Below are 17,473 nucleotides of genomic sequence, written 5' to 3'. Positions count from 1 at the left end.
CGAAGTGAATAAAACTTCAACCAATAATCTCTATAATTGCAGAAGTATGTTTTCCAAAGTGAAAGTTACTTTTGTGCAAAAATTCAACTATTACTTCCAAGTCATATTCACTGTAAAGGTGTCCAAAAACCCAGAAAATATTTTACTTTTCTCAATCTAAAGAAGAGCTGTACTAGTTTATTTAGCTCCTACAGAATATCAGTTTACATTACTAAGCACAAAAGTAAAAGATATATTCAACACATTGTCAGGTATTAAAACAGTGAGACATGATATATAATATGCCTGTGTTTGAAACTTACATTTTCAAATATTACAAAAATATTGTGCCAAAAAAAGCTCTGTCTTTAATGCCTGTAACTTTCACCATTGCAACAGGCTAGACAATATTTAGATTCATGTTTAGATGCTTGGACTGAGGCACAAATAATCTTTGGTTATCCAACTTAAATAACTTGAGTTCTACAATAAAATTTATACATTGGATAGATTTAATAAAAAGCAAAAATCTCCCCTTTCTAACAGTTGAACTCAGAAACATTTACAGAATTCTACCAAAACCATCCACTTTCTTCAGGCTTAGCTGCTCCCAGTAATCATTAATTAATGATTGCTCATCTTATCACTTGACCATATTACACTAGAGAGCTTTTTCCATTATATCTGCTTGTAGGAACAAGACTACTGCTTGAATACATCATCCTTTGCAAGATCAAACTCTGTGTAGCACCAGACAGAAATTTTGTCAATCTATTTTACCAGATGTGAAAACTGAATGCCCAGCGATTCCAAAATAACGTATTACTCTTCATATGTGTGTACCGCACGTGACTGACATTACAGTTTTAAAAAAGGAAAGTCTCATGATACACAAGAATAATAAAAACCAATTTGCAGGCGGTACTGTCTGTCTTTATTAACTGACTCTGAGGCAAAGTCAAGAGATTTAAGTGCTACGATGCATGTACAGAAGACATTTTTTACTACCTGAATTCCTACTGTCAAAGGCAGAAATCTTATTTTCTCAGTGTGTAATCTGAATGTGTCCTCCAGAGCTGCTAGAAATAGACTGCATTAGTGATAGACCTTCAAAAGAATTACCACAGCCAGAAGTCTTTTGTTTTAGCAGGCAATACCCTCAGGTTTCATCTTGTGGTAAACCCTAAACTGATCTCCTGTAACACTTTCTGTGGTAGGAGTTACTAGCTTGAGATTTACTCTATATCTTTAAGTATACCATAACCTCTACTAATACTGCAACGAAGTTAATGACCAGAACATTTCACTTCTGCAGTTAGCAGTGTCCTTGCTCAGGAATTTTACAATCTGCTGAGCCAATATTGTTTTAATGGATTGGAGTTTGCACTCAGAAAAGGCAGAAGAAAAAAAAGCTTCCTGGAATTCAGGGTTGACTAGTAGTTCAAAGCAATTCAATTACTGTAACACAGTAAGTAGGAACTGCAATTATTTTTATACTGAATTTATTTAATGCATCTAAAGAACTGTCTCCTGAAATAGAGCCACACAATCCTCAAAGGTCTCTATGAAGACAGGTGACAGTAAAGCTGGATAGGGATGCTAAAATTATTTGTTATCAAATGGACATTGCAGAAAAATGTCTGAATCACTGGGCTCGAAGGGTCAGTGGTTTTGAAGTCCAGCCAGCAGCTGGTTAAGAGCACTGCACCTCCGTGGTTAATTCCAGGGCCAATGCTGTTTAGCATCTTTAACAACCTGTGCAAAAAGCATCCTCAGCACATTTGGGACACCAGTTTGAGAGGAGCAGTCAATACCTACCTGGAGGGTAGTGTTGCCATTCAGAGGACCTTGACAGCCTGGTGAAATGGACTGGCACTGAACTTTAACAGTGTAAATGCAACGTCCTACCTTCCTCATGCTCCCATTGCTCTCTACAACTACCTAATTCAAGGGTCTAGAGAAGAGAGTGCCAGACTGTTCTCAGAGATATACAGTGAAAGGATAAGGGGCCACTGACACAAACTGCAACAAGGAAAATATCAGCTTAGATATTAGGGGAAAAAAAAAATGCAGTGCTAGACTGGACAAAGCACTGGAGCAAAAACCCAGAGAGGCTGTAGGATGTCCATCCTGGGAGGTAGTCCAAACATGTTGAGACATGGCCCTGAGCAACTCTAGTCTGGGTGGGATCTAACGTTGAAACTGGCCCTGCTCTTGGTAGAAGGTTGGACCAAGGGACTTCTAGAGCATCCTTTCAACTCAAAATTATTGTAGGATTCTCCGATACTAAATTTTCAAACAAACACTTGCAGGGAGCAAAAGTCTTATATTAGGTCTAATGGATATACCCATAAATATATCTTCACATTCTTGCCACATGAAAAATGTCACATTTTCACAAGTGAATTTACACAACCTTTTTCACCAAAAGAAGCATGTGAAGTCATCCATCCCTTTCTTTTTTCCTTCTTTTTGAAAACATACCTTCCACAAACACCTCTGCAAACTTGCTTCAGCTAAGGATGGTGAAATAAGCTAAACAAACAATACCATAAAATTAGTCACTAATGTGGTATCTATACTTAAAACCAAATTAATATTGATATTTTATGAAAAAAACATTTGTCAAATACCGGTTAGGATGCACCCTACCATACTAGCATTCAGTATTTTCCTTTGCTGATGCACATAAAGATAAATAAAATTAATGTTAGGTTATGATGACCAAAATTTTAGGCATTTCACACACCAGTGCAGCTATAGATTTCTGAGGAATAAATGACAGAAACAAAGGGTCTAACCTCTAGCTTGTAGTCCAGGTCCACAAGTCTCCTGTGCTCCTGGACTGTCTTGGCGCACATACCATGGTACTAGCTGGCACCTGCGCCACTTGTGGGTCTTCCACCTGAAATGAAGGGGGAAGCAATCAGCTTCAAACAATCCATCTAAACTTGTAGCAATCAAAACAGAGGCAGCAGAAGTGCTAGATAGTATTAGAAACCACCGTGAGCTATTGCTTATTATTACTAATTAGTCACAGCCAATTCACAACGAACAGTAACAATACTGTAAACTTTTCCCTCTTTCCTGTCAACTTTTTTGCTCCTTTTAGGATTAGGCCATTAAAAGCAGACAGAAGCACAGAGGAGGTGGAGGAAGCAAGAGAAAGCAAACCATATATATTTTCAAGGTTTTCAAAGTACAAAGGTACATTAACACTACCTAACAAATACACAGTGAAAAAAACCCACAATATGAGGATTATACATTAATACAAAGCATTAACACACTTTTACAAGATGTGAGAAAGAAATTTCAAAAAAAAAGAATACTATACAAAATAATAAAATTATGTGACTTGAATACCCATTTAACAGAACTCCTTTGTTATGGATTTATATCTGAGCATGCTCAGAGTATTTTACCAGTCAACAAAATAACATAATAAAATGTGAAAAGTGGATTTCGGAAAGTGGCACTAATATATCCCCTAAAAATAAACCTCCCCTCCTTCTCACTTTCCCTCCCTCCCTTTCTTTTTTACACCTATCTCAGTGAAGCAAAGATGTGTTGAAGTCTTTGAGACTCCAGAGATAAGCCTCCAGGGTTCATTTCTGATTCATGCACTATTGGGAGCGTCTTTTGGCAATAAATACTGTCACATTTACATGTTAGTGCCTTTCTTTCTCTTTTCCTTCTTCCCTCTTCCCCAGGTCTTTTCTTCCCCTCCCTTAGGCATGCCTTGCAACAGGACAACAAAGGGAACAATTCTGCCTTGCTTGGAGCCCAAACAAGTCTTGGAATTACAAACAAAGATGAGGTCAGATGAGGAAAGTCTTGGGACTTTTGTTTTATTTTCTCAAATTTCATGATTACAAGGGTAAAGTTTTCACAATAAACAAATTCCTTTGCTAAGTTTCATCTTCCAAATGCTATCTCAAAAGGAGAAATCAGAAGCAAAAAGACCCCAGCTACAGCAAAGCATTGGGACACTGGGTTTAAATGACTGCAGGGGTGCCTCAGGCAACCCAGAGCACCTGGAGCCTTGGGTAGCTGAGTGGCAGCACCTTAAAAATGCAGAGTCAACCACAAGATCCCATACAATGTGAATATGGGCCTGAATCATATCAACAAAGCATAGACAAAAAGAACTTGCAAAAAAACTTTCATAAAAAATGTAATGTTGTTGTGCTGCTTACATCATTGTTATTATTAATCATTAATATAAACTGCTATGAAAATTCTACATAAAGTTCTATATTCAAAATGGTTGCTAGGAAAGATTTATCCTGGAAAGTAATTCTTAGTTGTTGCCATGTTCCTGCAAAGGAACTGGAATAAAATGAACTAGTAATTCACTATATGCCCAACCGAGTCTACGTATCTGTTCTGAAACCGTGATTTAGAAACGTATCCTATTTTTCTTAAGAAGTGGAATTCAACAAGCTTTAGAGGTAGTACAAGTTGAAAAATCATGTCTGAGCTGTCTCTGGTTGGTTAACACTACCTGTAGCTATAGCAAACAGGAGAAGCTTCACATTCCTTTTCCTCGAACAGAGAGTCTGGGCATTCTCGACCACCGTTGGTGGGGAGCTGGATGATGACTCGGTGACGGGACTGCTTCTTTACTGTGACATCCCCTGCAAAAAGTAGAAGAGCTTGTTTCTCCTGCCACTACATAGGGATGACAGTAATTAGGGGGTAAAATAAGATTTAATGTAACAAGTATTTGAGTCGATCGCTGTGACAGTGACATGCTATTTTGTCCATAAGCAGAAAAGTAAGCCTAGTAGATAAAACACTTCAATCTCAGCTAAAGGCCAGGAAGCAGAACTAAACAGAAAGCAACAGTAGCATTACTGGACAAATGAATATCATGCTAAAGTGAACATCCAGTTCAAATTAATGAAAATTAAACCAGCTCAGTTTGCTGCTACACTTTAGAGTTTCAAATTTTAAATTTGCCTTAATCATTTGCATGCAAAACCAGAAACAGAAATTAATGGAAAGAAATTATTATATTTCATATTTTTCCATTTACTAAATGACTTCATGAGAAAAATCTGATTGCCTTTTGCTTATCTCTGTAGCCAGGAATATAAAAAATTTAATTTACACTCTTGGTTCTCTCCAGACCAGGCTTTAATTCTGCTCATTTCCCATCTAGGATTAACATTACCCTATCTAGATACATGAAACAGATTCCAAAAGAGCATGCTTTACATTTAAATGTGAAGTTTTATTTCCCACTCTGGGTTCAATTTACAGCTCACAATTTTTAATTAGTAGAATCATTCATTATTAATGATAAACAGTAAATAGTTCCTGTAAAAATTTTTATTCCACTCATCTTCAGATATCAGTTCTTCAGGCAGAACATTAAGAGAAACCTCAGAAATCTATATTAATTCCATAGCAATACCTAATACACAAATACAGTTAGGTGAAAGTCTTGGATTTTTTTTTTTTCTTTTTTGTTTCACCCCTCAGCCCCCGCCCGAGAGCTGTAGCACAGACATTTGGCTGACTGGGTTGATATCAGCTTTGGGTGGGTTATTACAGCAGCTGCAGCTTGTCTGAACATAGAAGCGCGCTGGACCATGGCCAAGCAATTGTAATTAGGAGCAAGCGGTAGGAGAATCCCAGCGGTGGCTCTCCACCACCTGGCTGCTTTTCAACGCAGAGGAAACCCTCCACTCCCGAGTCAATCAGCTCCAGGCGATGCCAGGAGCTGGCACAGGGGGCAAGACAGACGTGCAGCCCAGCGAAGTTGCTGACGAGCTTGCTGACACGAATGGGTAAAACTCATGAAATAAAAATTGTTTGTGTAGTAGAAAAAGTGCTTGACTCACTGAATAGACAAAAGGCCTGTATTGATTCACAAATACACCATTTTTAGAACCGTACATGATAGTTTGTAGTCAACAGATGTGAAGTTATGTTCATTGCATCAAGACCTTCCTTAAAACCCACAGAAATAAGAAGAGGATGGCATTTTTGTCCAAGATGATCTGCCCCAACAAAAATATTTCAGAAAGAACCATTAATATTGCTGTAAAACAACATAGTATTTAATAACGAATAACTGTTTCATAGATGCAGAGTCAATGGTCTTATTTCTCTGTTCTTTTTCAAAGGTTTTAAATTTAATCTTCCTAACTCCTTTTTTATTTGTTAGAACACACTAAGCACTAAGAGGCATTAGTGCAAAAATGACTTTATGCTTGTGTCTTTTATGAAGCATAAAGAATTGGCCATGACATTAGAAGTGGGTGTATTTGATGTAACAATATCTTACATTCTGATAACATGGTTACTGTGAGTAATCACCATGTCCCACACAGGGATTAGCACCCTGTGGAACTCGGGGTATTATAGACTCTGTCTATGAGAGTACATCTTATAAAAATGCCTCCTGTTAAGCTTAAAAGAGAAAAAGAGATAAGGCAGAAAAATGTGGGCAATATTAAACGAGTCATCACTTTATTTATGATTTCAATGTAATAAAAATTCAGTGGAAACCTGCACTGGTTTTAAGAGCTTTGTCAAGTGTATTATAATGCTATTGCAATGTATGTTTAAGTCAGACCATTAATATCAACTTAAAGCCTGCTGATTTTTATTAACTTTCCTTCAGTTTTCATTGGGCTAGAATAAACCAGCACAGGCAAAAGTGAAAGAGTTTTGCCAAAATTATATACGAATTAACACCTCTCTCTCTTAAAATACATTTTCTGCAATTGTACAAGTATGTTTTGGTGTCACACTAAGAGATCAGCATCTGCTCTGTGACTAGGTCTCTCTTTATCAGGGGAAGATGCAAATGGGAGTTTGTAATATAAAAGTAGGCAAAATGGGGAAAAAAACTAAACAGATGCTTATAGAAAATGTATAGAAATAACTATCCTTTTCAGCAGAAACTCCTTGCAGCTGCTCTACCAGCTATTACATGTCCTCTGTCAGAAAGAGACAGGTATTCTGCCAGAAGTGACTGCTAGCCTGACTCCTTTTTTCTCTTAAAAATCTGTCTACTAGCACACAATGGATAAAATTACCTTCTTGACATGAAGAAGGACACAACGTCCAGTCACTGAACGGAGTCACGATACAGTCCTTCCTACAGGGAAGCAGACAAGGCCTCACTGTTTCTGGTCGGAGGTTCTCAGGGCATCTAAAAAAAACCACCCGAAAAAGCAGCATTATCAAATAAACAATCATTCTGCAGTGAAGTGGTGAATCACGAGAGGTACTGAAAGCCTGTAGGCACACGGGGGGAGTGTTGGTTGCCAAGAATTCACCAGAATTGAGCTCAGAAATAAAAACTGTTAGAATTTAAATACAGCTGGTGGAAGCAAGCCAAAACTGGTGCATACTACACCTGGGGACTTAACTAAAAGAAATCATGATTCCAGACACTGCCTTTTGAGTGTTATATTCATGCTTCCAAATGATTATGAAGAAAAGCCAGATAGTTTAGCTTAGCAAAATACATTTTTAGCTCTTCATAAATCTTCCAGTAACATAAACTCTGGAAGGAGGCATATTTAAACTAAATAACATTGCTATCCTAGGAACAAATAGGTGTAAGTTGGCCATGATTATGACAGAAAGCAGAAGAGGGTTTGAAACTGCCAGATCAATGAGATTGTGAGAGACTGTCAGAAAGGACAGAAAACCTTGCTTATTTTAGGAAGAGGCTTGATCAGCATATAAAAGGGATTATTGGACTGCCACATAGAGGACTGATTAACTCAGGTCATTTTCCCCCATTCTGTGTTCCTAATTTTTTATCAAGGACAAACAACTCTCTGTGCTGAAATACTTGTTTTCAGAATGATACAATAACTCTTGCAGAAGTACTGCAAATCTTTAAAATAATTTCAAAATTACTGTTGCCCTAAAAGTGCAAACAATGTGGACTGTCAGAGGATTACATAAAGAGGTAAGAAAAAATGTCATGTCTATATTTTGGAGCTTTTGGCTCGTGGCAGAAAAACATTATTGTGACTAGCTTTTCCTCTTGTGACTTCTGGGCATCTTGGACCAGGGAGATGAGATACCAGATTTATATTTGGATTGGATCAGCTGGGGAAGCTTGGCTTGCATGAGGCATCTTTCTTGCTAGGCTGAAGGGATTACAGGGAAGTCTAATGATGAACTACACAGAAAATGTCATCTCCATGGTCAGTGGAGAACTATGCCTGTGTGGTGTGGGAGGAGAAGAAGGGGTCAAGGAGAAGAAAAGTTGAGTTGCAGCTTTACAGGAACATATTCTTCAGCAATAACACTTCGTAGTTCATTATTTTCATCAGTTATCTCTGCATTTTCCTGTCAGTTCACATAAACTTCTCAGAGTATGATCCATTACCGTGAACCAGCACCAACTTCTTGGTGCCTCTTATAATGACAGCTCCACCGTTTCTCTTTTCTACCCTAAAATACCAACATGAAAGACCATGAAATATTATAACTATAGCAACATAAATCTACATCACCTCTCCATAAGCTTTCTCTATATTTTTAAGTCAAATTGTGCCTTGTTTCTGTGTGATTCATAAAGTCAGATTGTATATGCATGGGTGTATTATATATGGTCAGGTACACTTTAAAAAAACATCTGCCACCAATCACATACATTGACTATGTTTTCAGAAATTTTCTCTAAGGTTAAAATTAAAAATTATTCTGAAAATTATTGAACACTGGCTTACTAATGGCTTTTTTCTTAGAGAACAACAGAAGTTGTAAGCATACACAAATGTCTGAATTATACACATTCACTGTTTCACTGAGAACTCCATCTTTCAGGAGCACTGAACATTACAGTTCCTCTTCAGATCCTTGGACAAGGCAATTAGTTCAATTGGGACACTATTTCTATCTCTTACATTGTTTGTATTTAGTATATGTGGCTTAAAGCAAAGTATTGATTTTTTTCTGCAGTCCTTACTCAAGGTCAAATTAAACAGAAAAGATACAAGCTCAAGTCTGTAACTTGTGAGGTAGATAAGGCCAATAATATTGATTGTATCATACCACAGTAATCCTTTTTATTAAGGGGAGTTTAAAACAAGGTTCCCATTTACATTTTCATGTTAAATGTCTGGGTCTTTAAAAATTATTCAGTGATTTTAATGGAACAACTTGGAAGATTAACCAAGGCTCCCAAAAATTTAAGGTCAAATCAAAGGCAGAGACATTAACAGTAGATTTAGAAAGGAAGATAAATCATCAGAGGTTTTTTTAAATGTAAAATGGATAACAAATAAAACACATAATGGTATCACAACTGAATAGAACAGCAACTTAAATACAGCAACTTAGATTACTGCATGTACTGGTATTATTCCCCATATTTCTATTTAAACTAAATTAGGAATAAGTCCACTGCTGAATAAAGCAACAAATGGTAGGCATCGTGCAAATATTTAGTGCAAGAATAGCTGACTTGTGAACTTTCTAAACAACCGCTGCTATCAGCTCTTCCAGCTTTGATCTGTCCCAAATGGGATATATTTACAGACTGCTAACCTGTATGAAGATATTATCACATGCATTTTATTAGCAGTGAATCTGTATTTAACCCTGTTTATGTATTAAGTTGTAAAATTAAATCACTTGTCCAAAGGGATCTCTTAAAAAAACATGCATGTGGGGAAAAAAACCTCACAAAGGTTGTCAAATTAATGTTCAGACTAACATTTCAAACTAATGCCCTGACAGAGCTGCACTATGCTTCGCCTCCTTGGTCTGCTTCGGAGAAGATGCGCTTAGGTGGGTTGTGCCGAATTTAGATCCAAAACAGTATTTTTGCGCACAACCGCACTAATCCATATAGTGCGCCGCTTGCTTGGAGGTACGAAAAGGATCTTGGAAATGGTGCTGCGTTGCACACCACACATGTACCCCAAGACTTTTATCTCGATTCAACCTGATGACAGCAAGGAGCCAAGTGGATTTAGTAGTCAGTCAGCTGCCAGCAGAATCACCACTGCAAATATCACCCGTAAAAATCAATAATGAGAGACGTATTACACAGTCATCCTGTAGCTTCAGTTTTGTATATTTAAAAGACGAATTGTTCCCTTATGAGAACCCAAAGATGGGGATCTTTTTGTCTTTGCATGCAGTCATTGGTGATATAAATATAAAACAGCAAAACCCAAAGATAATTAGAGCATGAAGATATTTCTTAAGATCTTTACTTTTTTGGGCCCACTTGTCCCACGTTGACTCTCACACAGATGACCTTTCTTGTCTGCATCCCCACGGAACAGGTGGCCTCCCCGTTCCAGCTGGCAGAGGAGTTGAAAGCAGAGACAGACGTATCCTCTATGCACTGTCCCCATGGGCCAGTCTGCCAATGATACACAGTGCAAGAGTGTTCGTTACAGCTGCGCGTTTCTTGTAGGGCACTACTATTTGGGCACTGTACTCCTCCTGGAACAATAAAACAGGGCAAAAGTTCATGCAGTGGAAAGAAATGAGGTGTTTTATTAAGAAATAAACAAACACACTTTGAAATCTTATTAGTTACATATTATCACTTTGATTACATGAAAGAAATCCTGTTCCTTTCCCCTCCTCTTCATATGCCCAACACTGACTTTGACAAACTTCAGCCAACAGACTACACAGAACAGACTGTACATGGACATTAAATGTAATCATGTACAATAAGGATGTCAAAATAATCAAAACTTTTATAAAACACTACTTCAACGTGTTTGGAGTAACTTACAGCCTTTTTATTTGGGGGTTTTTGAAAAGAAACTGCAAAAGATCACATAAGGAGGTATGAAGGCTCAAGGCAGAAGAAATGGTTAAATATTCTAGTTATGCATGTGTAGAGACCACTGTTTTTGTCTAATTCACGGATCAATTAAAAAGATTTTTGGAGCTCTTGTCCTAGCTCCCAGTGGATATTTATCCATGTTACGTAATTACCAAAGAGGATGATGGCACAGCTGGCAATTTCAAGTCCAGATTGAGATGACAAAGGCTGTCACAGGTTAAGATTAAAATGCATTCATGTGTCAATAATTGTGAAGAAAAGCTCAGATAATGCTATCTTTCCTGTGTCCGGTTTCAGATAGTATGTTCAGTTTCTTATACTCAAGCACTTCAAAGCTAATCTGGCCTCCCAGTCCTCCATGAGTAAAGATGAGGTCTTTCCTACCAGACCTGATCATAGACTACTAGATCGCTAGCCCTGTGAGTAGACCGTGTGTCTGCTAAATTTCTGGTGTTACTACACATACAGAATCTGGGTTTAAGAATTAAATTAAACATTCATGGCCTACACAGGAACAATAGGATTCCTATCTTCAAGTGGTGGAAAGCCACGGAAAATCTAAACATTTTAGTCTTTCCTGAAAGACAAGTACAGTAAGAAAGATAACTGAAAGAGAAGCTTTATATTAGCTACTGCAAATGAGCCATACAACTTTTTTCTGTAAAGAAAAATGCATGCTCACACTAAGTGCATGTCAGAGAGCATATTAGCCTTTATATGCCACCACTCAACTTTAGGTTGACCTCCAGCTCTACAGACATGCAAGAGGGAGTTTTAAGCAATCGTTGTTCAGATAAATTAAACAGACAACTAAATGTAATAAAATAAACAATGGATACTTCAAGTACTCCAACACATGCAAGTCAAGTGTCACAAGCGTGAAAATACTTTATAACCCACGTTGCTTTGGTAGGATGTCTAGATCTGCAGCAAACATGAGGAAAGGGCCATTCTAATGAAAACACAGGGCAAAATCCGAATTCTCAAGTTATTTCCATAGAGATATTTTTAAATTCTGACTTTGGGCTAAAAATATTGGTGCAACCAAGCAACAGTAAACATCGTATTAACTGAAATGTCACGGCAAAGACTAGTTAATCTTTAGTTTTACAAAAGAGGATTAGAAAAACCTTAAAACATGTGAATGTAATTAAACAATGACTGGAATCAAATTGTTTTATGGCTCAGAAGTGATGCAACTCAAATCTATCAGAATTACTTAAAATATATGTCTATATGCAAAGCATCAAGACAAAACGTCATACGCATTTTCCTGAAAAAAAGGAAATAAAAAAAAAATGGTAAAACAAAATTACTGTTACGTAATAAGTTTCAAAAAGTTATTCAAGCAGCTTTCTTAAGGAAATAAAAAATCTTCCAGTTAACACTAGCAGATAGGAATATAAGCAAGGAAATCAGGAAAGTGAGTGCATTTTGAAAAGAAAAAAAACCCAAAGAGAGTAAAGTCACAGATTATTTGGCACGAGAGAGAAAAATCGATCCACGAGACATCTAGACATGTTCCCCCAATACAAGGGTTAAAAAAGGAGAATTTAGAAGAGGTAAGGAAGGCAACTAAATTAATTATTTCCATCTGATGTTAGCTCAAGAAGAAACACAAGGGGAATATTTAAGCAAATTCATAAAAGGGTGTGTGGGGGAAGAAATGTTTCCCCAGGAATGGATGCCATAGCCACCAGTTCCTAAGGCATTTGAGAGAATAAAGTGACAACTTCGATTCAGTTTTGACAGCTATGCAAGAATGTATATTCAGGGAAAAAATTAGAGTGACATTGACTTGTAAATGAAAAACACTGGGGCATGAATGTCTGCAGCTCAGTGGGAATTCAGTTCTATTCATATTAAATGAGTAGCTTAAAAACTGTAAAGAATGAACAAAATGTGGAAATAATATTACTGAAATATAAAACAACTACCACTAGTACCACACCTTTGCAATAATAAAATCATATTATTTATGTATAAATCAGTGTGTCATTCTCTCCAGGAAAGCACAAGCATTCCCTTGTGCTCCCTCAAATTGAGACAGGTACAGAAGAAGCAGACAGGCTTGGAAAACTGGTAGTTTCCACCTGCATAGTGGTAACAAGATCAGCGTTGTTCAACTTTAAGGGCATTTCACCAAGTGAGGACAGGTTTGACAGGAATATAAAAATTAATGAGTATCACCAAAAAAAAAGGACATTTAATTTTATCAGAATACAAGAAAAAGGGACATATAATACTAAACACCTTTCATATAATACATGATCAGATGACTGTAAATAACTGCTTGGCAGTGTTAAAAATAGTAATTCCAAGGTACAAAAAACAGTTGGTGCTGAAACATTTCTTTTTTTGTTTTGGATACTTAAGCAAAGGACACTTGGCAATGAAAGGCTAGCTTTACAGAGGGAATTGCATATTACTCATAAAATAGCAGAGATATGGAGGGTAGTCTACCTGAAGCTTTAACAGAATTGTCATACGCTTAGATTGCTTTTCTGCCTGATTTGGAGCTGGTAATGGGTAAGACATCTCACTCCAGGATATTCAAGGATTGTATTTTAGAAGTCTTTGTTGTGACACTGTCTTGCTAACTTCCAGGTTTCAAAATGCTTAACATTTATTAAAGCATTTAAGACAGTTGTAATTAATCACTTTACAAATGCACGTAATTTTGTATATGCATTTGAAAACAGCTGGAATAATCTTAAACTTTGAGAAAACAGATGTGACCGAGATGCCTCTTTATATAAAAAGAGTGAGGTGTTACTCATTTCTTCTTTGCCGTAGGAACAAGGTAGGCAATCCTCAAGGCAGCTGCACTTCCCAAAACCAGACATGGGTCAGTACATGCAGGCTGCTAATGTAAGAACGACGACTGCCCTGTTGGTTCAGGTCTCCTGTTCCAGCTCTGCAGACATTCATGCTCCCTCCCCTGGTGCGTGTCAGTTATACAAATCAAGCAAACCTGTCCTATAATACACAACAGGACAGGAGTTAGGGTGCACCCATGGGAAATGAGAGGTCTGTCCTCAAGTCCTTTCTCAGATAAGATTTGAACCCCAGACCCCACACTTCAGGCAGGAATCTCAACTGAGGGGTCCTGAGCAAAAAGGGGAGCACTGTAACACCCTCTCCCCTGGCTCACCTTTACATGCAGTTCAAGTTCAAGTTCCCTAGTTCCAAAACTGGGTGGGTTTTTTATTCCTGTTTCAGCTGAAATCAGTTTAAATTCATGAAAAACCCTGTCTTCTCCAAAACTGATCCCTGGCTGAATAAGCATTTTGCTCAGTTCTATGCTTTCAGATTTAATTACCAAGCACTGTTATTTCAAACCAGGAAAATACAAAAATTTAAAACAAACAAACCCAACAAGCATAAGGAGAGTAAAAACATTCAAAAGCCCCAAATGTAACTCCTCTTTTACAACTCTGAAGTCAAAGTGCACTGGAATTTTAACAGGAATAAAATTTTAAAACATATCAACCATAATTTGCCTAGAGTTGAGAAGAAACTCCTTTGATCCAGCTATTCCTTACACGTTCAGTAAATCAATCTTGCAGATAGATGAGAAGTATATGAGCTATTGGCCCCTGTCAAACAGAATACCTGATAAGATGGACAACTGCTACTCTATACTATCTAACTCATTGATATTTTACAGTCTGTGATATATGAGGTCATACTAAATAGTCTTTCTGCCATTATACGTTGCTAATCTATGAACATACAATAGCCACAGCAAGACATTGCCACGCATATGAATCACTGCTCTAGGAGAATATTTTTTTTAAATTGTCCTTCACTCATTTTACTAGATTAAGCTTTTAAATCTTCTTTGCATTTGACTTGTGGTTTGGGTTTTTGAATCTTTACTTTTCCAAAGCCAGTATCAGTCATTTACTACGGATAAAACTTGGAATGCGTCCACAACATTAGTTTTATGCTATATGACATTGATTTGGCAGTGTCAATCAACGACAGTGTATAAGCAATACAGAATCAATTTGCATATTTACCATTTACTGAAAAATTAAGACTTATTTAGTACTTTTTAGTCAGAGGTCATGGCCTATGTAAAGTAGTCAGCACATATTACTAATTATATAAGGTTTATTGTAAGCAGGAAGTAAAAAATTAACAGAAATATTAAATAGAAAAAAACCCCAGAAATAGTCAAACCCTACATTCAGCAGAGATAGGCTGAGCTGTATGAGATGCCTTTACTAGACTTATGCAGAACAACTGTATGATGTATCAGGTAACATCGTTATGTCCTCTGTTGTCATTTTAAATTTTGAGACAATGACTTTCCCAAGTTTCTTACTGTACCATGAAGATGTATTTGACAGTGACACAAATGAGCTACCGCTATAGGCAGGCAGGCTCACAGACAGGCAAATTTATAAAAATCACTTCACCTTTCAAACCTTCAAGCTGAGGACAATGATCTGAGAAAAGATACCAAAGATGGTTATTTTGACACCAGTTTTCACATGGAGTCATCTCACAAACCACAGAAAGTCCTTATCTTAAGGAAAGAGATTCCTCTCTCTCTACTGAATGCAAGTAAACAAGCCCACCCCAGACGTGCATGGCCACACTGTGCTGGAGGCTCTGCAGCTTATGGTTTGACCATGCAAAAGAGGTGTTGTTCTGAATGAGGAAATGCTGATGAGAGGGTGTACGGCTGAGGTCAGCTCCTGGCTCAGGCAGAAATCAGCGTGGTGCTGGAGGGGCAGTCATATCCCAGAGCTCATTAGAAAACTTTGTCACTACTGTAATTTACATATGGCTTCAATTTTTCTGTTGAAGTTATTCTTGTCACTAAGGAATTATTATAATGCTGCTGAATTATTCCTATTCTAAGCCACACAAGAAATTTTATTATACTGTGGCTCTTTCCTGGTGGCCAGTTATGCTAACTTGATGGTTTCTTCAAAGCAATTCAGCAGCATAGACAGCTGTGAAGTAAGAAGAAAAATAACGTCTTAAGTGTGAAATGGCATAGCTCTATCATGGACAGTCACCTGCCAACATTAACAAGCAAAATGACAGAATATTGTATTTTTTGTTGAGTTTCTCTCCTCTCTGAAATAATCACAGACAATACTTTGATAAGAAGCCATCTGAAATCCAGATAAAAGAACCGATTTCATATGTATTTACAGACTCTCAAAAATTTCAGTGGGGTGTTCATGCTTAAGTACCCCAGTGAACAAGAATTAAGCACTTCACATACTTTGAGGGACCGTGATATTCCTTGTGTATGTAACGTCTGCAATGCTTTGATCTTGCCAGGTTTGTAGACTAAATTCTCCATGACTAGCAGGAGGATACATGTGATCAAGGACTCACAGTGATAGATCTGGACACCTTAGGTCATCTTAGAAACCAAGTTTAGCCTTACTCATAGATTGGCAACAGACTTGCACATTCTTTCATTAATGTCCAATCCTGATATCATAGGAATTTTATATACTTATGTACAATATATTTGTCCTATTGTATTCTGAATAAAAACTCTCAAATATCATGGCTATATTAGACAGGCATTGCTACGAAATGGCTTACCTAACCTGGTCTGTCTCTCACACCAACAGTTCAAGGAAAGCTTAAAAAATCCAAAAGGAAACACCTCTGGGACTGTTCACCTGAACAGAACTGATAGCTATTTTCAGAATTCAGTTTTAATGTGTAAATTGATTTATTGGTCTTACATTTATGAGACCTGGGTTTCTTAGTTACACATGATGTTGACAGAGTTTTCATCAACAGTAATGTACATTTTTTATAAGCTCTGAATAGAATTGTGAACTGCATGTTTTCCCAAAAAAGGTTCATGTGGAGGTTACTTTTTGTATCAGCAGAATACAGACTTTCAGATACATTAATATATTCTGTGCCCCCAGAACATAAAATGACCTCCCAGCACCAACACAATCAGTGGTTTCCGTTTTGGGACCATGGCTGATCTCTGTCATGCAATTCTGGAGGTGAAAAGTCATTCAGTTATTTGTCAGGCAGCAAATTACTAAAAGGTGTAAGAGACATATGAGGAGAAAGATGACAACAACAAATTTCAGTGAAGCATTAAAAAAAGAAGCTAAACTGATACTTTTTGAATATAATACAAGCAAAGGTGAAAAGTACCTTCCAGTGAGAGTTGTAACGATATGTTAAGCCTTGGAAGGTTCTTTTATTTGTTTATACATTTTTATTCTCCAGAGTTTGTACAGAGTGCAAAGGAGCACAGTGTTGAAGATATCTGACCAGCATGTGAGTGAATTCTTGTAAGCTAGGTAGACATACCAGCTTATATCCTTAAAAAGGCACAGAATACCCTCACCTTGGAATAATGGTAAAGAGGCCAGGGTTAGAGCAAAACCGAAGCACCACAATGTCTAGGTAATGAGTTGGCTTTCTCAGCAGTAGTTTAGGGATCTCTTTACTACTACCTGTGTGGTCTGAGACATGTCAATCTCTGTGATCGCTCCGTGCTGGTTCTGATCATTGCAAAACACACATAAATAAAATTCATATACTTGCAGTCTAGCCTATGCTTAACGGATTTACTTTATCTGCAGCTTTGTAAGTTATCCTAAGATGTGTCAAGTACCAAAGTTAGATAAAATAAGTACTTTTTAAAAAGAAGCCTAAGAAAATGGAATTATTTTCTGGAGTAATTTAGTT

The 17,473-nt window shown here is 37.3% G+C and overlaps 1 protein-coding gene across 1 annotated transcript in view; it reads right to left on the bottom strand.

Annotated features, from left to right (window-relative positions):
* The window catches only part of THSD7A (thrombospondin type 1 domain containing 7A), a 199,780-nt gene that overhangs the window by 54,654 nt on the left and 127,653 nt on the right, over positions 1–17,473 (bottom strand). The window contains exons 9-12 of the mRNA XM_082015333.1: positions 10,185–10,419; positions 7,035–7,150; positions 4,487–4,619; positions 2,781–2,884 (exon numbers count right to left, since the gene is read on the bottom strand). Of these exons, the coding sequence (XP_081871459.1) occupies positions 2,781–2,884; positions 4,487–4,619; positions 7,035–7,150; positions 10,185–10,419 (588 nt within the window). The remainder of the gene's footprint in view (positions 1–2,780; positions 2,885–4,486; positions 4,620–7,034; positions 7,151–10,184; positions 10,420–17,473) is intronic.

Source organism: Phaethon aethereus (assembly GCF_964289735.1).
Source record: "Phaethon aethereus genome assembly, chromosome: 2".
In the NCBI taxonomy this organism is placed as follows: domain Eukaryota; kingdom Metazoa; phylum Chordata; class Aves; order Phaethontiformes; family Phaethontidae; genus Phaethon; species Phaethon aethereus.
Note: the sequence above shows the minus strand (reverse complement) of the source record. Positions and strands in the feature narration are given on the sequence as shown.